Source organism: Amphibalanus amphitrite, unplaced genomic scaffold (assembly GCF_019059575.1).
Source record: "Amphibalanus amphitrite isolate SeventyFive unplaced genomic scaffold, NRLGWU_Aamphi_draft 001890F_arrow, whole genome shotgun sequence".
Classification (NCBI taxonomy): domain Eukaryota; kingdom Metazoa; phylum Arthropoda; class Thecostraca; order Balanomorpha; family Balanidae; genus Amphibalanus; species Amphibalanus amphitrite.
Genome location: NW_024883383.1, coordinates 59,915 through 87,266, shown reverse-complemented (window position 1 = coordinate 87,266; position 27,352 = coordinate 59,915). Strand labels below are relative to the sequence as shown.

The 27,352-nt window shown below is 51.6% G+C and overlaps 1 protein-coding gene across 1 annotated transcript; it reads left to right on the top strand.

Moving 5' to 3' along the window:
• The first annotated feature begins 1,937 nt into the window (after nucleotides 1–1,937).
• Nucleotides 1,938–26,250, top strand: LOC122375666 (steroid hormone receptor ERR1-like). The gene is made up of 8 exons (XM_043355148.1): nucleotides 1,938–2,151; nucleotides 2,915–3,038; nucleotides 4,217–4,295; nucleotides 7,363–7,505; nucleotides 8,560–8,721; nucleotides 10,395–10,615; nucleotides 23,555–23,727; nucleotides 24,006–26,250. Exons 1-8 carry the CDS (start codon nucleotides 1,975–1,977, stop codon nucleotides 24,169–24,171), a joined length of 1,245 nt encoding a protein of 414 aa, XP_043211083.1. The 5' UTR covers nucleotides 1,938–1,974; the 3' UTR covers nucleotides 24,172–26,250.
• Nucleotides 26,251–27,352: the final 1,102 nt, after the last annotated feature.

Below are 27,352 nucleotides of genomic sequence, written 5' to 3'. Positions count from 1 at the left end.
CGCAATGGAATGAACGGGGGATGATTACGGAGCGAGCGAAGACGCAGTCAATGGGAGTGTTTTGTTTATTGTTTCATGTGGTGGGTGGGGGCTGGAGACGGACAACATCGGCTTAACACTTGCGCTTAAATGCTTGCTCATTCCATGATAAGTTACACCTGCGCATTCTGCTCAATTGATAATGAATACTTGCGTAGGTAGGAAAATACTTTAAAAGTCACTTTTCTGGCTGCTTTGAGACCCGATTAGACTCTAGTCTTATGCCGTGCCCTCTCGCTATGGCGCTTCCTGTCCACTGTCGCCTGCTGTCGACCCCGGTCCTAGTCGCGCGGCGTTGTATGTAATGCCGGCTTCCTCTCTGCCGCTGGTTTTGTGCACGTGTCTGTGCCGCAGTCTGCGCAGAGGTAGTTATTGGCCTCTCAGGGGTGAGGGGACGCGGCTGTTGGTTTTTACTTCCGTCGAGAGAGCGCAGCTTTGGCCGCGCCGGCACGCGCCAGCCATTAGTTCGCACTTCGTTACGAGCTGGCTGAAGACGGTGCAAACGACCGGAGCTTTCGACGCCAGTTGGGCTGTGCGTCAGCACCCGTGGGGCGGGGAGGTGGGAGAGAATGGAACGAATTTGGGGCGCTCAGGGTTGACGACCTGCATGAGCGTGGGATTGGGGATGGTGGGGTAGGGAAGTGCTCTGGTGCATGGTGGTGTGCACTGTGCAATATATGGTGTGCAAGTGGCGCGCATTGTACACTGTACATTATATGGGCTCGTGTTGAGCCGGTGTTGTTGCTAACTGGATGGACAGCGCATCCAGGCACTCAAACGACAGCTCGCCGATGTTCGCCCCGTCGTAATTGGCGTCCCGCTCCATTGTTTTGGTCCCGCGCGTCTGGTTTGGGATTAGTAACTTGGAGCATTGCTGTAAATCATCCGCGATCCTTATTATAGAGTTGTTTTGGTGACGCTGGTCACCGATTACAACGGTCTCAGACTGGTAATTATCAGTCAATACCAATGTTTACCTCGGTGTAGGACTTGATGATGAAAAAAGTGCAATGTCAAGAGACGGTAATTATTTAACCCATTAAACAGCCCATTCATCATTGTCACATGGTCACAAAGGTCTGATAGCACGCTGAGCTTATATAACGGTCTTCGATGACCAGTAAACTATGCTCAATAAATATTGTCAATAATGCATTGGAAGAGTCTTGTGTGATGGATGGGTTTTCACATCTCGAAGATATGGATTATGCAATTGCCTACGTAAAAAAGTCGAGCGAGTGAGCTTAGTTAGCTTCCTGTAGTTTAGAGCGCACAACACGACCCTGCGTAAAGCATTACGCGTTAGCTATAACCCTGCACTTGACGCGGAATAAAACCAGCGACAGTGTAAATCACAGCTGGGCTGTGTGGATCTTGATTTACAGGGCGGCACTAAAAGCTGCTGTGCGTGCGCCCGGCTCCCTGACTGCTCCCCTCCCCGCCCGCACGTGGTGGGTCTATGCGGCACGAACGGGGGTGTGGTGGAACCTGACACCCTACCCGGGGTCTGCAGAGGGGCCACCGCTGACGGTCACCCCCACCGGCCCCCGTGGGCTGATACCGCGGTCTGCACCCGACCCGCACTGGCTTACCCGAGCGTCTGACCCGTGCAGATGACCCCGTGCAACTGACCCCTGCAACTGACAAATGCATATTGCTTATAACAACTGACCCATGCGGTTGACCCTGTCTAGGACTCAGCTGAGGCAGCCCGACATCAGTGCTTAGTCCGCTGATCCCTTGCTAAAAGCTGGCTGCGCGCCCCCGGCACCTGACCCTCAGGAGCAGCTCATGAGCGTTCGCTAGAGTTTATAACTTGCCGAAGTGCGGTTTCATGTCCCTTCTCCCCCATGACTTCTCTGTGTCTCTTTACTGACCCTCCCGCTTTTTGTCGGTCAGGTGGAGTTTCCGGACCGGGGAGGCGACTTCGAGGTGATGGACGTACCCGATGCCGGCGGCGTCTACCCCCCTGCCGAGCTCTGCTCCGACCGTCAGGCCAGCTCCTCGCCGGGCGCCGGGCTCGATAAACAGCAGCTCTATGAGTCGCCGTGCTCGCCCGACCGACAATTCTGCAGCTCCACCACACTCGGCGAGGGCGGCATCCAGTATGAGGTGAGAGGTATTTTAATTGCATGGGGGGTGAGACGTGTGTCAACAAAGGATGGGTTGGAAGAGGATGTCCACCATCAAGCCACCATCAAAATGGGACAGGGACGGACTGGAGGAAGAAGTCTGGCCTCGCAAAACACGCTCAGGAATCGAACAGTGAATGCGAAATCGGAAAGGAATGGAGAGATCGAACAGGCTTTGCCCCATTTCTTCCATGCACTGCTGGCTGTTTTAGTTTATCGTGGCTGGATGGCCTCAATTGCCGTGCCATGTTTCTCTCAGCCATGGGCGCTCGTTCTCCGATCGAACGGAGCCAATCGGCTCTAGTATTATTTGGCAGCGTCTCTAACGGCAGCCATCAATTTCGATTCAGTATTTATCGGCCAGTCGTTCAATCGGCTAAATGGATCGCTGAAATGTAATCATTTAATGTCCGGTCAGTCCAAATTGACTGCGCACTTTACTTAACGTGATTAAAAATGCTGCCATGAAAATTATTTATCACTTATCCAATATGTGATCGTTCATCATCGAAAAACTAGCGGGCTTTCACCACATCCGCTGTTCATCTGTGCCTAATTTCGCCCCTGAACAGCTGACTTACGGGTTAGCATTGTTCCTTAGCTCAGTCATGTTACGTCACGTAGTTCCAGCTCTCTATAACTTTGTCGTGGCATCAACATGTGACCTGCGTTACCGTAACCCGTCTGACTTGACTACTCTTACCTCTCCTCTCTGACCACCGTCCTGTGTAAACTCCCCGCAGGTGCGTGGCGAGGATGACGCCCCGAAGCGGACCTGCCTGGTGTGCGGAGACGTCGCCAGCGGCTTCCACTATGGCGTGGCCAGCTGCGAGGCCTGCAAGGCCTTCTTCAAACGCACCATACAGGGTGAGAACCGGCCGACGAGGCTGTCTGATGGGGTCGTCAAATAGAGGTGTGACGGTATGTGAGGAATGCTAGCTTCCGACTTTCCTAAAGCCAGTGATTTACCTGAACTGTTTCGCGTGATTTTTTATATATATAAAATTCACTTGCTCCGCCACCTTGACCACTCAAATCTAAAGGTAAAAAGCTTTAAAGTCATAAGTCATATCAGAGATTTGATCACCAAGTTTCGACGATTCGTTGAGGCCACGTCCTAGTTGGCAACTTCAGGCACGTTCGGAGCGATGTTCCTTCCTCCTGAGTTTCAGCTCTGGGGTACCAGCTCCCAAAACCGAGAGCTAGCGGTGCCGAGACTCCGGACTCTTGGGGACGCGATCCGTCCTCCCTGCTCTCTCTGTCCTTCTCGTCCTCTTCCTCCTCATCCGGACGACGCAAGAGGATCCCGGCGTTCCTGCGCAGCCTGTCAGGTCCGTCCTCGCCGCCCGCTGTGGCCCGTCCCTGTGCGCACACTCGCTCGTGTTGGCCACGAGAGTCTGTTGTGCGTTTCCTAAGGCGTTAACGGAAAGCTCTTTCCTGTGTAATAAGCGTGAAGAAACGAATATAAAAGTAAATGGTCGTGGTTTTCATTCGTTTCAACATCCATGTCTATGATCTGTTTAGAGACAAAGACAGTGTTCAAAAAGCATTTAGTACGTCAAAAATGACGCGTTAAACGTTTTGAATGCTATGGCGTGCGTTACCTAGCCTTTTTGTGATGTTTTGCTTTTGTACCACTGTCACCATCGTGACTGTGCAGTTGCGTTGTTGTGTGCACACCTGGTTCGACGGACGGTTGGTCCTTCCGGCTCTGTATCACCTGCCTAGTGATGATGCCCTGGCTTGAAATGACGAGGCAGACTTATATGCGTATTACCCCAGGTGTTGTGATATGAGAGCTAACTTCAGATTTACTCAAGACCTGTGAACGCTGTACTCTTCATACATCTTAAGAATTTCTAGTAAAAGCGTTTTATTTGATCATGCCCTATCAGTTTGCTGGCAAATGCATTTATAAAAGGAATGATAGTCTTTGTTCGATTGACTTCGATTGCTTCGACTCTAACTGACGCTCATTGCACCGCACACTTTCCATGAGTGTACACAATTCGACACGGATTTCTAACTCCCTTACCATGTTTCAGGCAATATCGAGTACACTTGTCCGGCCAATAACGACTGCGAGATCAACAAAAGGCGGCGGAAGGCGTGCCAGGCGTGCAGGTGGGTAGATAGAGGAAATGTCACGTGGTCTGACGCGTGCTTGGATAATTGATGTCACGTGATTAGTGAGCATGTGGGACTACGGACCTGTATTGGTGTAGTAGGCCTCCGCTGAGCGGTGCGTGGCGCATTATGCGATGCGTGGCGCATCCCTGTATGCGTGTCTGTATCGTGCGTCCTGTGTGTCATTTCCGTCACAGGAGGCCTCAGTGGTGCTGTTTCTTCCAGTCAGCACACGTTGGAACCGGCGGGGGAGGGGGGGGGGAGCGAATGTCGGTCAGGGTACAGGGCGCTCACTATCGACCCCCTACATGATGATTGGTTTGAGTTCCGGTGACGGAATCCGAGGGTTTTTGTCACATTTGTTTTATAGTATTCAATGGTGAATATGGTTACAGAAGAATATGACGGCGGTGCTGACGGTTGACGTGTTCAGGTTAATCGACTAGACCGGTAAAGACTGGTTTTTGCTTCGCCAGCTGTATACCCTGTTTCATCGGCCGCCATTTTTGTGTCCCAACATCAGCTGCGTGTGTGGAGCTTTTTCATTCAGTCGCCCGCCGCTTTGTTTGGCCTCCAAATGGATGTTGAACATTTCTTGTTGCCTCTGTCTGGCTAACAAGAAATGACGATGTGCGGCAGGCCCGCCACCGAATGGTTTTATGGTGATTTGGATTTAAGAGAGGTAAAGGGTTGATACGTTGTGCGACCCTAATGTTACGGTATATTTATTCTTGTCATATCACGCCCACTACCACTTTACGCTGGCTGTCCTCCATCCATGCCTACATAGCAACTCTGTTGATTTGTTTCGACTATCTATCCGTTGAGTGAATAGCCGCGTAGATCTGATAACCCCAATTTGTGAGCTAGTGTGCTTTTGCCTGCGAGATTTGTAGTCGTGCAGTTCTGACAGCTCGAACCCGTAAGTTATTTGCGCTGTCAGGTTGTCCCCTCCTTTTGACTTGTATTATGGAGATCGTCGCTGTTATTTTTACGCAAGTTTTTCTCCGTTTTACATTTCTTATCGACATTGCCGCTGTTATGTTTTCGTACGTGCTGATTATGTTTTGTTTTTATCAAGCGAAGCGGTTGAATCGACATTCACCACGTGCGCCTACAATCTACATCCTTCCCTCGTGCGCCTACGCATCCGCATTGTACGGTAGTTATTCCAAATGGCCCATCTTTTACTGCTAACTGACCTGATCCACACACCCATAAGGCAATGACGCATTCACTAAGTCCGGCTTTGGTCCGCCATGCGACCACGACAGTGTATCACTTCCGAGGTTTGCGGCTTGGGACTGTCCCACTGCGCTGTGCATCATTGAATCATCGGTCAGGACCGCGCGGCTAAAATAGAGTGCAGTCATTACTGCGCGCAGAGCGACCGCCGGAGATACATCAAAGCGTGCTGCCGGGCCGAGTTGTGAGGGCGGCCTCATCCCAGACGGCTGCGGCGCGAGGTTTTACTGAATCCGGCACCGCTGTGCTGGAAATGAGCGGAACTTTGCGGCGCATCTCACCAAAATGCGTGGGGAACTGAGATGTGGGGCGCGATCGCGGAACAACTGGGGCACGACTGCAGAAAGAAGGGAGGGAGATGCGGAGTCCTAACCGCCGTGACACATGCAGTCCTGTTCTTTATGTGCCAAGGGCGGGAATGTCCGTTTTTAGACAGTGGTAAAGTGCCGGTCAGGAAATATCAAACGGTCACGAACGAGCTAGTCTGAGTCACAGGCTTTGTTACGGTGCAATATTTCTAGGGATGAAGTGTTTCCGGTCTTCCGCTATTGTGGATTAATTGTGGTCTTTGATTCATCTGGATGGTTCTTTTATTGTCTTCAACTTGCTCATCGGCATACCGTTGTGGAGGCTCATGATAAATGGAACTTTACGCGGAGAGTTCCAAATATAGATTGTATCAACATTGACGTACTACCTACATTCCCACACGCAGAGACGTGTACCATGTTCACCGGTGCGGGACCGCCTCCTGGCTAACTGAGTAGTGAGTACCGACCCATCTGATGTGACTCATCCCTGGTGTTGTCAGACAGGTCTCGAAAGTTGGTGGTCAGACTGGTTTGTGATTCGCACTGGTGATATTCGGCGCTCCCAGGAGCACCTCAGCAGATCTAACCCGCTTGTCCCGCATTTCTTCCCACCAGATTTCAGGAGTGCATGATGTTGGAACTGACACAACCAATATTACGTCTGCAGCGTCTGTTGTCCTTAATTTCAGAAAAGAGCAGCGCTCGGACCGATCGACGTTACTGGCTTGGCAGGTTTTGCAAGTGTCGACATTTTGACAATTTTACGCTGCCTGTTGTCCGTCGGTTGTTTCATATGCGTTTCAAACTGAGCGCGCTAAGACACTGTCACCGGTAGGTTTCAGAAGTGTATCTCGAATTTCTGATTTTCGTCTGACACACGACACCGTCCCTGCAGGTTTCAGAAGTGTGTATGTCGATCTGACCTCTCCCCGACTTCGTCTCCGGCAGGTTTCAGAAGTGGCAGCCGTCCTGACAGTTCTCCACCTCCCGTTGTTCTCCGGCAGGTTTCAGAAGTGGCAGCCGTCCTGACAGTTCTCCACCTCCCGTTGTTCTCCGGCAGGTTTCAGAAGTGGCAGCCGTCCTGACAGTTCTCCACCTCTCGTTGTTCTCCGGCAGGTTTCAGAAGTGGCAGCCGTCCTGACAGTTCTCCACCTCCCGTTGTTCTCCGGCAGGTTTCAGAAGTGGCAGCCGTCCTGACAGTTCTCCACCTCCCGTTGTTCTCCGGCAGGTTTCAGAAGTGGGAGCCGTCCTGACAGTTCTCCACGTCCCGTTGTTTTCCGGCAGGTTTCAGAAGTGGCAGCCGCCCTGACAGTTCTCCACCTCCCGTTGTTCTCCGGCAGGTTTCAGAAGTGGCAGCCGTCCTGACAGTTCTCCACCTCCCGTTGTTCTCCGGCAGGTTTCAGAAGTGGCAGCCGTCCTGACAGTTCTCCACCTCCCGTTGTTCTCCGGCAGGTTTCAGAAGTGGCAGCCGTCCTGACAGTTCTCCACCTCCCGTTGTTCTCCGGCAGGTTTCAGAAGTGTCTGACCGTGGGGATGCTGAAGGAGGGCGTTCGGCTGGACCGGGTGCGGGGAGGCCGACAGAAGTATCGCCGCAACCCCGAGCCGCCCTACCAGCTGCACACCGTCCAGGCCAAGAAACCGTCGCTCGAAGGTAGGTCGGCGGCTGCCCGGCCGTTTGTTTTGCCGCCGGTAGCAGTTGAGGCGCCTTCCGGTGTGGTCTTGTGTGTTGATTTCGTGTCCTGACTCACTGATCACCCGTGATTATCGCGCAGTGTCCGGAAGCGGTAATAGTTTGGCCCTCAGTTGGTGGATTTTGGCTATCGTTGTCCGTGGTTCTTTGGAAAAACGTGGATCCGCTTTCATGATGGCGTAATCCATAACACATATCGGATTGTCACAAACTCTTGCGATTGGAGCCCTACGTCCGGTCAAAAAATGTACAGACAGCTCAGCCGCCGCGCCGCCTCACCGGCTACCTTTGCGCCGTCCGCAGCCAAGCCCACCACGTTCATCGTTCCGCTCGTACCGGGCCCCGGGCGGCCGCTGGTATCCTTGAAGCAGGGTACGCAAATACCCTGACCTGATCGTTACTGAACCCACTAGCCAGAACGCGCAAACCACGCACAAACCACGCACTTTGGCCAGAGCAATGGCCTCCGGCCGAGGGTCATTCATGTCGCCTGTCTGCCGGGCGGTCAGAGCCGATTAGTGCGCTGGCGGGGAGTCTGACAGCGCCGGCGTGTGGCAAAACACAGAGAGATCGGCGGCTGGCGAGCGGCCCGCGATCGGCGCACGAGGTCGGCCGACTCTGGTTGCGCGGGTCGTTGTGGAGCTGTCCAAGTGTCCAACTGCGGGTGTTGTGGACGGGGGTCACCGCATACCAGGCGTGCGTTGGAGGTGGATCAAGTGACAAGGAGCATACCGGGACTAACACATTGATAGGCGTGCTGCGCAGTGGTTCATAACTTTCAGATCCGAGCACAGAACAAGCCAATTAAAAGTTGGCTGAATAGTGCAGCTCATGCATTAATGATTAAGTTAGCAATTGAGGCATTCAACAGCATAAATGATATGCATTTTATAATTGTTTAATTCAACATCTCGTTCATGCATGAACTCTTCCCATTTCTCTGCCGTCCCTGACTGCCCTCCAGACCCTGCCTGACCCATCGCACGCCACGCTTACACTCCTTCCCCGTCTACAGAGAACACGCTGCTGCGCCACCTCATGAAGTACGAGCCGCCGATGCCGAGCATGCCGCTGGACCGCTCCATTCCGGACGTCGAGTACCGCACCGTCTCGGCGCTGGCCTGTCTGTTCGACAAGGAGCTGGGCAACTTCATCGGATGGGCCAAACAGCTGCCGGGTGAGATAGAGGATGGACGATGGGGCGGGGAGCGGGCGCCAAGGGGTGAGTTGATGACCTGGGACAGTAAATATAACATGAACGACAGGCAGACAGTGAAAACGAGTTGATGGTGAACTCTAGCCATGCGAGTGATTGAATGAATGCTTGGGTAGATATAGATGACAGCAGTAGTGGCCGCTGATGGCCTCTACTACTGTATGTGATGGCTGAAGTCCGCTCCCTAAAATCACAAATCATCATCAATAATAATAATAATAATCATCATCATCGGCATCATAATCGGTATCCAACTCTAAGATGTGTGGCGGTGCGCCTCTCAGCTGATCTGGCAGGTAACTTTGCCGTCTGTTCTGATGAGCAATGTCGCCGTTTGATCTGGCCTATTCCACCGTCTATCATGGTGTGGTAACGCTTTGGTCTCTCGAGTTACGATGGCGACGTCTGGGGTCTCCGACCGCTGGCATGAGTCATTGTCTCGGGGCGGTGCTGAACAGAGCACCAGACGTGCTTTGTCCCGTTTTACTGCCCCTGACGCTGGCCTCTGGTGGCGCCCATCTGCCCCGTTCGCGACTGGCACGACATGAGAAGACGAGGGAGGGAGGACATGGCATGGGGGCTCAGCCTCGTGACTGGCACGACACGAGCGCTGCTGCAGGGGCGGAGAGGCATGTAGTGGGATCTCTGGGCTGTTAATGGGCGGGGTGAAAACACCGACCATTGCCGCCCGCCCTGTGTCTGTTGACAAGAATCCTGAGAAGAGGAAAACAGGGGCTGTACCAGGCGGGTGGGTGGTGCTGGGCTGGTGGTTTCCCGGGAGCAGGCAGATAGGGTGTCAGGACCACGACCTGTTGTGGCAGGATGTGGTCGTTGAGTGGGTGGATTTGTATACAAAAATAGACACGTGGTAACTATACGATCCCATAAGGTTGTGTTGATAAGCTGTTTGGGCGAGCTAAGTGTTCCGAGGAGCCGTTTTCTTTGTGAAGCTTGCAGAAAATGCGATTACTGGAACCGGTTGTAAGCACCTATGGGGTGGGATAGCGACCACAACACAAAGACCAATCGGAAGTTAGGGTGGTCCATAGTTTAGGTCTTCCGTAGACCATATTTCCAGTCATCAACTGTGGATGGAACTCATTACTGCTTCTGGTTCAGTCGTTAATGAAAGTCATTTATATTTCGGGCTATTCGGATGTGTTATGTGATTGACGAGACAGGGGCGTCATTCACATAAACCATTAGATAATGAGACTCGGCTCTTTACTGTGACCGATAATTACTAATTTGGAGGCAACGCCCCGACCATCATAGCACCTTCGGAAATGGTAAATTAGTGGAACGGCTTCTCTTACGACCAACTTTATACGGCTATATCATGTCCGAAATGGTTTCCGCCGGTAATTTCATGAAGCTCAATGAGGCGTGAATGGAGGGCGTGAGACACCGATAATTGTGTTTTACTGCTTTATTAGTGTTATTTTTGTGTATTATCTTACTTATTTATTTATTATTTTTATTATTGTTGACAATAATGGTCAGGGTTGCGACACTGGTGGCTATGAAATGACAGCATAGCTACGGGTTAACCTTAACACCACGCGCGCACTGTTATGCGTATGCGTACTACCCAAGCGCGCCGCTAACCCGTGCGCCCCGCGTTCCGTCGGCAGGTTTCGGCAACCTGGTGCTCAACGACCAGATGAACCTGCTGCAGAGCTCGTGGGTGGAGGTGCTGACGCTGTGCTTCGCCTTCCGCTCGCTGTCGGAGGGCGGCGGAGGGGGCGGCGGTGACGCCAGTCCGCCGGCGCGTGCCCAGCTCACGTTCGCCAGGGACCTGACCATTGAGGAGAAGGTGGCCAGGGACTGCGGCCTCGAGCAAGTCTTCTTCCAGGTACGCATCGGGGAGTAGTGTGTGGGAAGGGAAGGGGGTGTAACTGCATGTGATGGGACGTAGGGAGGGCAAAACGGGGACTGAAGGCTGCCGTGACACTGGTGGCTACATTGACCTGCGGCGGTGGGCTTGTGTACAAGCTACTTGCTCGATTACCTGATAAAAAAGTTGTGATGGGTGGTGATAGAGTAATGCTGCTGGTTTTGGGTGTGTTGTTTTGGATTTACTGTTGTCTTTTGTGATTAAGCTGTTTGTTTTTGGTTAGTCGAGTCCTGCCTTGTTTGAGTGGCGTTTTCCGTCTTATCGTTGTGGATTTGGTGTTTCCTTTGCATGTGACGTGCAATGTTTTCGTTTTGTTTACTGCAACACCTATAATCTTACGCTTCCTTCCGTTTACGATAAAGCGTATCATGTGGCATCAGTCCACTCGGCGATCGAGGTACAAGTGCCGCCATCTGTGTACCGTTTCGAACTCTGGCTATGGAATCTCGCACTAGATGGCAGGGCGGCTGGCTCCGGACGTCGTTCGCCTCAGAAGGGTGTGCCAGATTCCTAAGCGGGATCCCTGCACTGAGTCACGAGCATACTGACGGCTTTGATCGATTGAAAATGATAAATATCAAGGTTCTGGTCTCTGGACCTGGTTTAAAATGAATAGGCTGCATCCTGAATCTGCCGTCGCATTATGTCGACGAAACGCCAATTTTTCAAACAAAAGTGCCCTCACGGGTGCACGTGGCGCGTGCCACGTGCACCCGCTTCACCCCGCTCCCGGCGCATAAATCGGGAGCCAATAGAGCTACAGCGCCGCGGAAAATCGCATTCGAGAGGCCTTTTAACGCTCTTTCTTGATTGTGCCTTCAGATTTGACCTCGGGTCAACGGCTTAGCCTCTGAAGGGCAAAAACTCTAAAAATAACCGTTTTTACGAAAAATGTATTTCGGTAATAACTTTTTCCTCAAAAGAGCCAGACATTACTCTGGCAGCATCGTGCTCCTCTCATCGAGACGCGTCGAATGAACTATAATTTGACCTTGAAAGGTCATTTTGTATATTTGCTTTCAGGTCAAGGTCATTAACTGACCCTAAAGGGCTATGCTGCAAATCAGTCGATCTGTATTGTCGAGCTGAACACATCTGAGGTGTTTTCACCGCTCTAGCACGTCTCTATCAAAAGTTATAATAAAAAAGTGCTGTGTACCTTTCATGACCTGAGATGACTTCAGGGGCACACAGAGGGGTCACGAGTGCAATTTTCCGATCAAATGTGTCATGTTTATCTATAAACCAATGTTAGGGATGTTGAGAACGACATTCGTCCAAAAGAGGCCCATCTCAATTTTCTCCCATTGACTTATAATGGAGAGCTCGCAAAATTGACCTGACCGTAGGTCAAAAATATCAAAATTCCGAGAAATACATTTTATACATGTTGTTGCTCGTAGCAATCGCTGAAAGTTTCAAAGTCATCGTTTAGTCGATGTAGCTACAGCAAGATTGGAACATTTTCTGAGGCAAGGTCACTTGACGTAACCTGGTGACCTGACGTTGAACGACCCGGAGCTGAAATTTTTACATGTGCTGGAAAAGATGTATGAACATTTGTGCCAAAAATGGCGGCGTAAAGCACCGCCGTTTTTGGGATATTCGCGAAAAGGTTGAGGAGGGGGCGTGGGGACCCCCCCCCCCCCCAGCTCGGCGCGGGTTAAAAAACTCAATGCAAACATGGGACGGTGATGTACTTTTTTTTTGCCTAACGAGAGCAGTCGGTAGGTTATCGTCGGTAAAAATGTCACCTACAACTCCCCTCACACGTATCGTTTCGGCCGCCAATTCTGGGAACAGTTTCGATCGGATCGCGTTCGTGTGCTCCACTTACCCAAGAGCCCGGTGCGCCGGGTGTGACCCAACCCGGCCACGGCACGGTCATCGCATCGACGGCATCTGACCGGTCAGAGCGGACATCTATAGTTCAGCGCTGTCAGGCCGGTGGTGTTGAGCAATTGTTCCGATCAGACACGGCGACTGGGAGGGGCTCTCCTGCTGCTGATGTTTTACAGAGTTAGCCGACTGTTGTTCTCGAAAGGCCCTCTGTTGAGGTCAGCCGGTCGTTGGGAGTCTCGATCAAAATGACGGTCTTAGTGAGCCTAGACTGCAGTGGAGAGGGCTCTTTGCCCCCTGATATACATCTGCGTTACTGTTCCTTATGAATTGTATGTACTTGCTAGTCTCGGCTTAGCCCATCTTTCGCTAGCCTAGACAGCGCCGGTTGTTGTCGCCTTCCGTCACCTTCGGTCACGTCTGCTGCTTCCTTCCTCTCTTGTTCACGGCTACCCATCGTAGAGTCGGTCAGGCGCACCCCGCCGGTCGCCTCTGAAAGAACCCGTCCGTCGGGCCGGGCTCTACGGACAGATGCACCGACCGGCCTACCGGCGTGCGTCGCCTAACGTGATACAGATCTGGATAGGGAGTCCGACCCGGCCCAGGAACGCAATGTCTATGGCATTAGGTAACGGCTGAATGTAGTGTGAAGGGGATGGGTGGGCCCTGGTGAACGCGATGATTGTTCCATGTGAATGATAGGAAGGCTGCTGACGGCTCATGCATTACGAACTTAACTGTTCATCGTTCGTATTCATTCATTCATCGTATTCATTCATTCACAGTACCTAACTCTTGGTGTGTAATACATCAAGAAGTTTGTCATTATTCACAAACGTGTTTGTTGTAGGTAGCATGCCTACAATAACGGTGTATAACAACAGTCAACATTTATAGCGGCGCCTGCGATGTTCCGTAGTGAGACGGAGCGAGTACTTTGAGCTTTGAGCGAGCGCGTGTTTTGAGCCACATTTCCCTGGTACCAGTGCCAATGCGCTGCCAGAACTGACAGACGGGGGCGTACCTCGTTACCTCTTCCAACCGCGTTTCCAGTAGAGCACTACTGTTACACGCATGCCTCCTGTCGCGAGCCGGCAGCTGGCTTCGTCTGTATCCGTTGCAGTAACTTCAGGTAGCGTTCGGTCTCAATGACATGGCGCTTACCCGTTCCGTCGTATCTATCCTCAGGATACTGAAATCCTTCTCCACGCCGCAACCCTGTTCCGGGCTGGACAGTGGACAGGGTTATCCCATGCCGGCTGCTCCCTTGGGGTGCACCGCAGCAGGAGCGCACCCCGTAGCCGGGTGCAGGGAGTGCTTGGGGCTGGGTGGCCTGTCCTTACGGACGGGCTCTACCTCGGCGACTGCCTAGGGTGTCCGCCCAGACCAATGTCTCCCCCTAATTCCTATCATCCTTCTGGCTCTGCAATGGTCTTGTCTGACCGAAAGGGCCTGACCCAAGAAAACAAACAAAAAACGAAACTCAATGGCATATGTTTTCTTCATATCTCGGACTCACGCCCTTTCTGCCCCCCCCCCCCCCACCTCCTTGTCCCCACCACCCCAAACTCTCTGAGTGCGATAGATTAAATCCTCCATGCATTCACAGACGGCAGGAACAATGCTCCGTATTTTGAAGACGCCATGCCGCCCTTCATAAGGGATGGTTATCCCTGTCAGAAAGCCCTAAATGAGGACCTCCTTTCATTCATTCTTTCTCGCCACTGAACCGCAATTAGGACAGTCGAAAAGTGAACTAGGGAGTGGTGTGTCCCAGTCCGTATTGGTAGCTGAGGGTGCAATCCCCGTTACCTGTTTGTGGGGACTGGGAACCGGTCCTCTGGGGTGGCGTGCACCCAGGTGACGGCATTTTGTAACGGGAACACTGACGCAATGAAGCCGAAGCTAGCTGATGACACATTGTCCTCCCGGCACTTTCCCTCACGGTTTGCGGCTCATATTTTGTAAATTATTTGAGCACGCCGACTTTTTAGCATTCGGTACGTTAGTTGGCAGCTTCCATAAGCTGGAACACCGTTAAAGGCGAAATGAATTAGCTGAAGGTAAAAATGAACGAAGGAATGTTGGATAGTCTTCACTTTGAGGCACGTTGTATTCGGCGTTGTTAACAAAAATGAATAAAATCGGTTCAGAAAACTGTTACAACATTTATCGCAATTTTGCAATGTTGTCTCATGCTTGGGAGATTGCAGCGTTCTTATCTGAGACCGGGGTTGTTGGCTTCCTCTTCGGTTGTCAACCAAGTGACACTCTTAACTCAAAGATATTAACTTCTAACGTAAAATGCATTAAGATATTGTGCTATGTATTATCATTCAAAAATGATGACAATCATGCATAATGAAGTAATACCTAGTACCTACGGACTTGTGATGAATATTTCAGCTCTTTGATGCTTTTCTAATGTAAAAGAAATGCTTGTAGTTGTATCTTTTACATCATTTTATGTTTATTCGTCATTTGATTACATATGTTTTATCGTGGAATGATAAAAATTAAATGTGATAAAGCATTAAATGTTTCCATCTTTTTTCAGAGCCCAGACAGTAAAATTGATCTTTTTTATTTGCCAATCAGTTGCAAGTTATAGACCTAACGATAAAACGATAAAACTAGTTTCACGCACATTTGCCTGTTATGCACTGCTTTGATGAGAACCAATTATGCGGACAATATGAGACAGCCAATAAAGATCGAAAAGTGCACTACCATTGTCCTAAGATTGCTGGTTTTGGTTTGGACGTCCTTGCCATTTCGCCCCTGATCGAGCTAGAGATTCGCGGAAAAACGAGCGTGTTGCCCGTGACGAGAGGGAGCCGATGATACCCTTTTAAGGTCCTATAGCTCACTGGTAGACCTTCCGGGTTAGGTCAACGACCCAAAAGTCGGGAAAATCGGGGCCTGTTAGAACGTCGTAAAGTGGCTACCATGGTTTTTCGGGGTGCTGATTGCGAATATACCGGGTGGCCCAAAAAAAACGTTCCGAACTTTGGAGGCCTATATCTCAAATTTGAGTGCAAATAACGAGCCAAAATTTTCATGAAGTTTGCGTCACTTCTTTGCGCATTGGTATGCCAAATTATAAAACTGTACCATCATTTTCAAGCCAGCAATCTTATGTTGAATCAAGTAAGACGTTTTTGCTTTTTTGCCGTTGTTGAACCGTGAACGGAAGTAATAATTGGCTTAGACTTACCATGTTAGAAAAAATACAAAAAAAATAGAACGGCTTGAATAATACCAGCACGTGTGTTGCTATTTTATACATTTTTGTTACACTTATGTGCCAAATATTCAAATACTAAGCCAAAGTTGTGTTAATGGATGACATTCGTTTCAACACAAGTCCTGTTTCGAGGCGAAGGAGTGGCACGGTGTATGGGTTACTGCTGATCGCCCTCCCTTCAAGAAGATCAAATAGTAAATCGACCGAATAAGGAAAAAAGCTAGAGGGAATGTGTCACCCTGAGGCCTGAACCACCAATGAGACTAGTTGCCAGTAGCAGTCATGGCTGTAGGCCGTGGTGCCGAGATGGAAGTGGCCCGTTCACTCACATTTTTGGTAAACATCAGAGCAAAAAAGTGATTTTTACATGGCATGCTAGAAACACGAACCGTTTAAAAAGTAATTGACCGAATAACATAAAAATCATACCATTCACTGAAAATATATGTCGCATTGACTATTGAAAGTTTCAATGTTGTATCTTTATCACTTTCTGAGAAATATTGATTTAAAATTGGGAACGTTTTTTCTGGGCCACCCGGTAATGTTAGTTTTGATCACAGATGATGTCTTCATGTATTTAGGCCAGGTCGGGTCAGGTCAGGTCAGGCCAATTGTAGGGGTCCTGCCGGGTATTCGTAGTAGGTGTCAACCGCCTCTGACAGCTTCGTAACATGTTACGAAGGCACCAAAACTACTTCTTAAATGTTCAAATGGTTGGTGAATTCGAATTCAGCTCCAAAAACTAGCCTAGAAATATGTAAAACCCGAAAAAATGAACCGAGGTCACAAAGGTCAATGACCTGACCTGACCTTCAGGTGACCTTGACACTCACCCTTATGCATGGGACCAACATCATATCACATGTTTGAACGCTTAAAACCACGAAAAGACTGCATACGCGCGGCTTATGCGAGCCGACATACGCGGAATCGCGATTCCGGCCAAACATGGTCTCAAAAAGTAGGTCACAGGTCAAAGCTCATTTGGGTCAGGGTCATGCAATTTTCAGAGTTGGTGTAAAATTGATTAACGCCAGGGAACTGGACGTTTCGTCGCGATCGGCCGCTTTTTACGCGAGTTAAGCGCGAAAAACCGAGTGGGTGGGGTCCGTTCGACCCCACCCCCTTCCCAAACGGGCGAAGATTAAACTCGTCTTTTGTGGTGATCAATAAGTCAAATCTTTGAGTCATTTGTGTCATTAGCTCTGAAGTTGAACGTCTGCTCAACAAACGTATTGTGGCTGAATAATATGACCATTAGCCGTACTTTTCGGTTTGCCGTAATTCAATGTGTTTTTACTTATAGACTCGCATGCTAAGATCAATTTTGTCACGCCTGTTGGAGAGGTATCATGGATCGACTCCCGGGCCCGTGTTTATTATTTGTGCAGTCCACGCTTATTGCTCCTCGTCTTCTTCGAACTGTTAGTCGGTGGTCAGTATGCAATATCGGCGCTGAGTCAGGCAGTAATGGCGCTAAGTAATGGGCCACATCTGCTACCTCGGATCGTCTCCTCTCAACACAGTCGAGTTTCATAATGATTTTGTTTTATTTCACGCATCGGACACGCTTACATAAGCGCTCTTTCCTGGAAAAGATTAACAACTTACAACAGTTGATATGCTACCTACCGCTGCTCCATTGCACACAGTGATAACAATCAGCTCATACTTTTACCGGATTCCACAAGCTCTCAACACACACATAACGGACGTTTCTTCGGTGACATTATGTCTGACGTAGCGCTTCTCGTACTGCTCTTTCCTTCACACTGCACAACGTCGCATTCAACATGCATCTAATTGCTCGCACACCCACACTCACTCCTTACCACTAGGACTGATACGCTGCGGATGGCGGCGCTGCCCCCACGTAGCTCCTTGTGTAGAACCTTGGCACGAAGCGTCCACTGCCCGTCAGAGACGACCAGGCGGGCTCCCGGATGAGCTGCTGGCGCTGGCTGGAGCCGTGGTCGGCGCCCACCACCTTCAGGTAGTTCTGGTGCAGCCGGTGCGTCTCGACGGTCCGGTAGCCGTCGCTCTTCTCGCGGTAGAAGGTCTTGCGGATGCCGTAGCTGGGTACGGGGAAGGAGAACCCGGTGACGGGTCGGTGGTATGGTGGTGGGAAGGGAATCACGGGAGGACGGGGTGTGAGGACCGGAGGAGAGGTGTCGGAGTGCGAGCTGGAGGACTCGTCCTCGCTGGCTGATGGGGTTTCGGATTCAGATTCGTTGGATTCAGACGCCTCAGACTCCTCAGACTCGGTAGTCTCGTCGGCGGCTGGTGATACTTCAGCGTCGCTGCTGCTGCCAATGTCGCCTTCATCAGCCACGTCGCCGCCGCTCGATATTGAGTCAGAGGCTTCGGCGGAGCTGCTGTCGCCGTCACCCGACACTGAGCCAGCGGCGGAAGAGGTTAGGGAGACCTCAGCATCAGACTCCGCATCAGCCACTTCTGCGGTTTCTGTGTCTTGAGCTTCCACAGCGACACCTACATCAGCAGCGGGAGTCTGCTCGACGTCGAATACCTCGTACAGGGCTGCTGACGATGAGTCGTCATCTGCGTCGGGGCCGCTGTGTTCGACTACTTCAGAAGTTTCCAGCGTATCTGAAGAAGAGGACGATGCTGAAGCTGAGGTCCCAGAGCTGACATCCACTCCCTCGACGCTGCCGCCAGCTTCAGATGAGATGGATACTTCAGTGTCGGATGATGAAGAGGAAGACTCAGATGAGCTAACATTGTCGGTATCGATGCCTTCACCAGAGCCGTCTACTTCGGGAGCAGCATCTGCTTCACTGTCTTCCGCAATGTAAACGGATGTCGAGTCGGATGTGATGTCCTCGCTGCTATCGGTGGCTCCCGAAGCTTCGGATGTTATGTCCACGTCACCGTCTGAGGAAGAAGCTGTGTCTTGAGAGCTGGTGTTGTCTTCTTGGGTGGTCAAAGAGCTTTCAGATGAGACACCGACTTCGCCCTCTGAAGAAATTGAAGCCGATGCCGAGTCGATTGATTCTGAAGTTTCATTTTCCCCTTCAACGGAACCCGACGCCTCGGACGAAATATTCACATCGGTTTCCGAAGTTGACGAAATCGTTTCCGAATCCGATGACTCCGTTTCCGCTTCTCCGCTGGTTTCTGCAGAACCTGATGCTTCAGATGAAACGTTGACCTCCGCCTCGGAGGTGGGAGACAAACTTGCTCCTGAATCGGCGTAACCCTCATCACTCTCTTCGACAGCACCGCCTGCTTCGGCTGAAGTGGTATCGCCACTGTCTTCCTCTTGACTGGCGCTTGCCTCTGCTATCTCCTCCTGGCCTGCATCGGCTTCTCCTTGATTCGTCTCCACGCTCTCCGGTTCCTCCTGTTGATAGTCAGGTTGCACTTTTGGCTTCAGCTTGCGGCCATAGCCCGACTGAGGCACGGGGAGGTATCCGAGGTCCAGCACAGTGGGGTCGTTCCAGTATGGGAGCGTGTCTTCGTAGCTCTCTTCGGCGGAGGTGTCACTTTCTTCGGTGGATGATGAGGATTCATCGTCGGCTGAAGAACCTGAACTGGAGGCGTCGGAAGACGAGGAGGACTCGCTGCTTTCCGAGGATGAGGACTCACTGTCGCCCGAAGAAGAGGACCCACTGTCGCCTGAAGAAGAGGACTCACTATCGCCTGAAGAGGAGGAAGACTGGCTGCTCTCTGAAGAGGCTGAGGATGATGCGGAGGAGGATGAGGATGATGCGGAGGAGGATTCTGAAGAAGCACCTTCGTCACCTCCCACAGATCCTGAGGCTTCCGAGGAGATGTTGGTTCCCGTACCACTTGCTGAAGAGGATGCTGACGATTCATCTGAAGCAGATGAAGAAGATGACGATACCTCCGACACGATGTCTGCTCCTGTGCTGCTTGATGCAGATGCTGACTCAGTCGACTCCGAAGAGGCATCGCCTTCGCTGACTACTGATCCAGACGCTTCGGACGAAATGTTCACGTCCAATTCACTAGTCGACGACGTCTGGGAGACTTCTGCTATCTCACTACCCTCATCAACCACAACTCTAGAAGCCTGGGATGAGCCTCCAGCCTCTTCTGTCTCCCCTCCGGTGACGACATCTGCCCTGGTCCTGAACAATGTGTCTGCCGCGCCCGCCGCTGACGACTGCCAGTTCTCGCCGTTGAAGAGGATGCTGGACGGCGGTCGGAACGACTCGTCCAGTATGGCTGAGATCACCCCGTGCGGACCTCCGGCGGCCGCGTGCCGGTCGTGGACGCTGCCGGCTCTGTAGCGGCGCACGGGCCGCGATGACGGCAGCTCGGCCAGGCGCGGAGGGGCCAGCTCATATTGCGCCACCGGGAAGTAGGTGCCCCAGCCGTGACGGGGCTCCGCGCGCGGCTCGAGGCGGGGCCGGGACGCTCGATTCAGCTGTGGCTTGGGTGCCAGGTCGAGGCGAGGTTCTGGCGCTGAGTCGTCGTGTGGCTCCGGTGGTAGGCTGAGACGCGGTTTGGGCTGACGCAGACGGAGCTGGGGGCTCGGTGCGGCGGCGCTGACGGCCAACAGCGCTGCCACCAGCAGTGGACCAGTGACCTGGGGGCATCAGCCGGGGAGAGGCGGGTCTCAGGTCACGTAACATCGAGGTAGCTGCTCCATATAAGACGTCACATATTGTTGTTGTTGTTTTTTAATGCATAAATGTTAGATGCATAAATAGAAAATGGACTTGAAAGAACAATCTGAAAATATATTTACAAAAGCGATATTACCAAGTACCACATATGCCAACAACACGAAATTACATGAAGGCCACTTTGGCACTCATCGTAGATTGAAAGAGTTGCCTACCTTCATAACTGATCTCCTTTTAATCACTTCTCGTTCCACCTCAGCCAGGCTCCCTGTCCGTTATCTCAGACAGCACACACACTCCTGGTCCTGTCTGGACGGTCCAGTGGGGCCGCGCGCCCCGCGAGCCGGTCTTATATGTGACGAGGGGGCCCCCGAGGGCACCCAGTGTGGCCCGTCACCGGTCCGCTGTACCCCGGCGCGCCCCGACCTGACCCACCGCGACCGGGCCGGCTGGGTGGGGACAGTCGTCCGGATAAGGAGCGTACTGCCGACCCGCCCCCGTCGCGTCGGTCGGGCCGCCACGATGGCTCGGAACAACTCGGGTCGTTTGATGACGGGCGGCGGTCAGTTTGTCGGCAGGGCGGCGTCGGTCCCTCTGTCTCAATACGCGTGCCCATTGTGATATCGAATACTAAAAGCTTTGCGCCGTCCTTCACCTCTTATTTCTGAATCTGCATTATTTTAATGCATGATGGTGATGGTCTTTCGGGCAAACAGCGGTAGAAATTGAATTGGCGTTGTAGATTTATCGGGCTGTCGTGTAATGGTATCGAACTGCCAGCGGTAGTGCCAGAGTTTCACTGATGTTACTGGTGACTATGCTGGTATTTAAGTCCGCGCCAAGGGGCCACAAAAAGATTGAAATTTTCCGGGACGGATTTTTCCTTCGTGCTGTGGGGCGAACTGAAAATGTGTGGTATTTGTTTATATGGTGCGGGCGATAAAAGATATCCTTATCTTCCACTCGGAGCCATGAAGAATCCTCTATATTCCTGCACTGTAGACCCAATGGCAAATAAACCTCAACTAGAAAGATATGCATATTGACGGTTAGAGGGCCTTGATATTGACTGTGAGAAAGTTCATATTGAAAATACGAGTACCGTAAACGGGGGTGACTTTGCCTCGCCGGGTGACTTTGCCATGCTTCTCGAAAAATGCTTTAGGGAGATCTCCCATGATATTTTACGAGGAATGTGGTGATGTTTTATGCACAAACGAAAGGTATTTGATGGGCCTCCCAATATAACTAACACTGATAGGTAAGTTACCACTAAAAACCTAACTGGGCTCCATTTTATTGGAGTCATTGAAATGGTCAAATTTGAAGAGTTCCAAACTTTTTATTATCTAACCATGTCTTAGACCACCTGCGATGCTGAAGCTTGGTATGGTTGATCATGACAAGGCTGATAAGTTAGCATATCCAACAAAACTGGCATTTGTCACTTTATTTAGCTAACATTTTTGGTGGCGATTTTTCCAAGTGAATAGCAGGCCACATGGGGTGACTTTGCCACCATGTTATTTATGCAAAAATCGAATACTTATCCAATGCAGTTCAAACTAATTTTCAATGTAGCATCATTTTGACCTCCAAACTGGTTTTTAAAAAAGTGAGAGTTTATACGTTTAAAATTAGCACAGGAATGCACAGTGGGAGTATAGAAAGGCAAAAATTACCAAACTCAAAAAATGGATGAAGCTGGGCCCAACTTTTCAGCACAGTCATGATCATCTACAACTCCTGAGTTTGCCAGTAAGACTAGCTGAAGAAATCGGTATCATTTTATAGATCAAAACGCTGATAATAAGGGTGCCGGTAAGTTGCCGCAAGAACGTCTTCTTTCTGTTCCTCTCAATGCCGCTGGAGGAATGAGGCACGGTCCTAGAGTACCGATACAATCATATTTTTGCTTATTTATCTATTCTGAACCATTTTTCAGTTTCTATTTTCTATCAATGTCATTAATTTTCAACAAATATATTGTATTATAAAAGTAATGTATCTCTCCTTTTTTGTACATCATTTAAGAGCAAAAAACTTTGAATTGCTTCATTTGTTTCCTATTAAACAATTAAAGATGGTTGCCCGCCCCCATACAATGGAACAAAAATGCTTAGAAATTATTTGCAAGCGTTAAAAAAAAACATTTTTTGACATAGTGGCAAAGTCACCCCTTTTTCAGTTTAACTTTGCCACGACTAATTTTCTTAAAAAAATTGTATTTTTAGGCAAGATATAAATACGATAGTAGCAAAACCAAAAGAGCTAATCTTCATCCGTGTTTTGAACATAGAGTCATCCCAACAAGTTAAGAAGTGTAAAGAATACAAGCGTCTAAAGTTGAAAACATGGCAAAGTCACCCCCGTTTACGGTATCTTTCAAATTTTTTGAACCTGGCACCTGCCGTACGCTGTCTTTGCCTATTTAGCACCTCTCGGAGAACGCCGATTGCAATTACCATACAGAAGCTATTTTTAAATTAACAATCCACATGTATGGGTAAATCTGAAACCATCTTCCAATTAAGCGATGACCGCGCCGCCTCGATGTGTACATTTTGTCGTTCATAAGCCGTGGCCTGCGCCGTGTTTATCAATGGCGGTGAATTGGACCCACGTCTGTGGCGAAGGTGCACCGATATCTGTTACCTAACACGCGCATCGCAAGCTGACGAAAGAACCGTTTTTTTCATGACGACGGGTTTCGTCTGCCCTGGTGTTCCACAGGAAATGTTAAAAAAGTCGTCTAGGTGTTTGGGTTTGTTGTTTTGAGTCGCATGGTTGGTGGCACTTGTGACCGAGTGTTTGAGGTGTTTGAAGGCCAAGGGACTCGGGGGCCGATCATGCCTGCGTTTTCCAAGGGGTCTCAATACACCGAGGTCTTATGTTTGTGTGATTGGTCCCTGGGATGGAATCGCGTAATGTGTATTTCAATGTGTGGCTTCCTTGTGCGACTTCCATTGATTGTGTGATGTGACATTCTTCCTGTTGCTGTCTGACTCTCCCTCCCTGTGTCTCCTTCCCCTCACACACACTACCTGCGCGTGGTGGAGCGTCTACAGCCGCTGACTCTCCCCCCCCCCCTCCAATCCACAGTACCTGCGCGTGGTGGAGCGTCTGCAGCCGCTGTCTGACTCCCCCTCTCTCCACAGTACCTGCGCTCTGACTCTCCCTTTGTCTCCTCCACAGTACCTGCGCGTGGTGGAGCGTCTGCAGCCGCTCTCCATCACCGAACAAGAGTACGTGCTGCTGCGGGCGCTGGTGCTGGTCAACTGCGACATTGCCGTGGAGAACGCGCCGCTGGTCCGCAGCATGCGCGATACCCTGATGCAGAGCCTGGCCGACTGTGTGGCCGCCATCAGGTGAGAGCGGGGGAGAGCAGAGAGCGTGGGAGGGCGAGAGGAGAGACGGTGGATGGGAGGGTTCCGGGAAGAGCAGGGTGGCTCTGTGGGTTTGATCGTCGAAGCCTGAAGGTGGTTTTTGTCGGGCTCGTCAAATGACGAAAGCGTCTAATGTGTGCCAAATTTAGTGTGTCCTTTTGATGACTATCATAGATCGACTAGCTAAAACGTCGGTTAGTTTTCTAGGCCCGTCTGTATCGTCATCTTTTGTTAATGTTCTCTTTTACCCTTGTCTGCAGGCCCGCCAGCGGCGCTGCCAGCCACACTCAGCAGCTGCTGCTCTGTCTGCCCGTGCTGAGACAGGTCGACCCGGTGGTCAAACAGTTCTGGATCAACACGCGCCAGGACGGCAAGATCCACATGGACAAACTGTTCATTGAGATGCTGCAGTCGCAGGCGCGATAGTGGCGCCCCTGGCGGCGGCCGGCGGAAACTCGCGGGCCCGGCGCTCGGCGCTGCTGTCTGCCGTGGGCCGCGGGGTGGTGCCAGGTCGCGCTGTGTGACCTCCAGTGACCTGTGGTGACATTGGCGTGCCCCGATCGGCCGCGGGAGCCGGCGGCATGTGGGAGCTTCTCTCACCGCTCTGTGGACCCAGTCCAGTGCCACTTCTGTGATGGAGTACAGCTACGTGAAGAGAGAGTGGGGAGCGGGAGAGAGGGAGAGGGAGGGAGCGACGCGGCCGGCAGGGCTGCCGAAGCCACGGCGCTTCAATAGCTCTTCCCTTTTCTAAGATCTTTTAGTAACACACTCTGGCATTATGGATTGTTTCTAGCCAAATCTTGTTTTGTATATTCCATAGTCGTATACGTTTTACAGTGCTGCGTTTTTAGTTGTTCCATGGATCCGACTGGGCATTTGTATCTTGTCAGGTGGGCGGGACCCATAGTTGTCACAGTGCGCGCGCGGGTGTGTGATCCATTTGTACGCTGTGTGTTTGTGGTTGTCTGTGTCACGCGCGACCGGGAGCGCCGGTACGCCAGCGGATGCCTGCTCCGATGTCTGAGTGGCGAGCGCGTGCAGGCATCGTAACGGCGTCGCCTTGGCCGCAGGGCCGACCGCACTGAGTGAGGCGCGCGGCAGGTTCAGGGTAGACCGATGTGCCGCGATCGGCGGCCATGGCGCCCCCTCCTCGCGACGAGGCGGAGCGGCAATCCGTCGGAGTAGCATAGTCATTTCATACCGACCGGTGTGCGTGATGAGCGAGTGGTATGTCGGTTTACGCTGGCGCGTCTCACGGCCAGCTGATGAGTCATTTTTGGAGCGCGAGTGACGGCGAGTGCGAGTCATTTTTTCGGCGGGCGCGGAGTGGACGTGGCGGTGGCGAGTTGGTCGGTGCCTGGCGCCCCCTGGAACCCTCGCGCCTCTGGGACCAAGTCGGTGGTCAGCGGCCGGCGCCCGGCGCCCCAGTCAGTGGTCAACCGCAGCGCGGACGGCGCCCCCGGCCGGCGCCCAGCCTTCTATCTCCCGGTGTCGCCACGTACCCTAAGTGGCGGCCGCGGCACCGCGCGCCCCGCCTCCCCTCTGACAGATCAGCACTCAGGCTCGGACGGCGCCCCGTTCTGTTTTGTTTTTCGACTCCCGAATCTTTAGCGAGTCTGTTGAGTTTCTGGACGGCAATTGTTTATCTTGTTTTAGTGCACCTGACCGCTGGTGTCTGGCCATGGTTCGGCCGTCGTGTCTGGCGGCCAGCTTCTGTTTTATTATTTAGCGCTGCGGCCGGTGTGTATGCCGCATCCAGCGCGTTTGTTAGATTCCCGGCTGGCGAGCGGGTAACTGGGAGAGGCTCCCGGGCCGCTGGGCCCCCCTCTAGGCGCTCTTCTATGCAGTGCGGGGGACCGGTGGTGCTCAGCGCCGCCCGGGTTAGGGCCCGGCCAGGAGCTGGCCCCCCGTGTGTACCCGCCTATGCATTCAGCCGCTCCGGCGGCGGGCTGTCGAGTGTGATGGCTGCGCGAGCAGTGCGCGGCCCCCCGCCTCTCCCTCGCCGCCCCGCTCGCCACTCGGTCGGAGGTGATACGTTACACTCTGTCAGCTATGGCTCGTTCCCGCTGAGTTGTTTTTCCAGTCCGAGCCGCTCTGCCGACCGTCCAGGTTGTTGAGTTCATCCTTCATTTGTTGGATTATCTGCCGCTCTGTCTCGGTTCTCCCTCCCTCTCTCCCCGTCCCCTCCCTTCACTCTCCATTCCTGTATGTGTGAGTCAACTCTGTCCAGTACAAACTTTTTTGTATTTAAGCGTCTACCGGGGTGTCCTATGCAGGCGGGCATATTGGTGTTGGGTGTTTGATTATCTGTCCCTCTCTGTCTGTCTGTCTGTCTGTCCGTCTGTTCGTCTGCCTGCATGCTAGCGTGGGTCGCGCGCCGCCATCTCCCCAGCCTTTGGGAAGAGGGTGCGGAACGGGCGGCCTGGAATATCATGTGTGCGTGTTTTGGTACTTGAGTGTTCATTGAGTGTTCGGAGGTCGAATCTGAATTTGAAATGCGTGCGAGACGAGTGTTTTTGCTGTGAGAGGCTGTGAGAGTCAACGAATTAGGGTACAGAGCATGTGGTAACGAACGTGAAACTTTGGAAATGGGGAGCTCAATGCTTCATTTAAACCCGTCAACATCTCGCATCATTTTCACGACAAGCAAGTTTGAATCATCGTGACCTGTGTCACTCCATCAGTATCCCGTGGCAACCCGACGCCCGTTTGTTTCTCCTTATCTACACACCGCTGGATGTGAAGAATTTACTCCACCTAGTGCGTCGTAATAAGCCTGCGCAGTTGTGTCGACAGGGCCCGCTAAACAGAGTGATCCGGTTTGTATTTGGACGGGACCGTCTGTCGCTCGTCTCAGCAGTATCATACTGAGGCCCACTGGTCTTATAAATTATGCGAGACTGACCGATGATCCGCCCAGAGAGGCTGTTTGGCTGTGATGCAACGCCGCTGCTTATCTGAAATGTTCGTCGAATTCGGTTAAATCCCGAGCCGATGCCGCTGCGTATCTTCAATATTCGATAAATTTGGTGAAGTCCCAAGTTTCTGTGTGCAGAATTAGGAATGCTGGCGTATCAGTTGGACATTTCATAGCGACTAAAGTGCTCCTTGCTCCTGGATTCGCTTATGCTACGAACTTTTTTGCTGAATATCGAAAACCGATATTCTTCTCCAGTGTCGTGGCTGGTGCCGATTCCCGGGAAATTATCCTTCTTCGGAACGGCTGTAAGAGAAAGCATCATTTGTCGAGCGCAAAAGGGTTAGAGCAGCAAACCGAAGAGGACAGGTTCACATGGCGATAAAAATCTATCGCTATTTATCCCGCGAGCGTCATCACATATTCCCATGTTAGCAGTGGGGTCAGCCTGTCTTGACTCAACTCTCGCATTGCACAGCCTGGGCGGGCATAGGAGCACGTTGCGGGACTGACGGGGTTACGTCTGCTTAGACAGCTAGCCTATTGAGGTGAACTTCCGGGATTTATTTGCTTAGTGTGCGATACTCATCTTTAAAAATTCGACTAATTTGCACATTTATTTGAAAGTCCAGTACATGTAAATTGTAATGTTGTTCAGGTTACGGGACAGCCGACAGCTCTGTAGTTTCA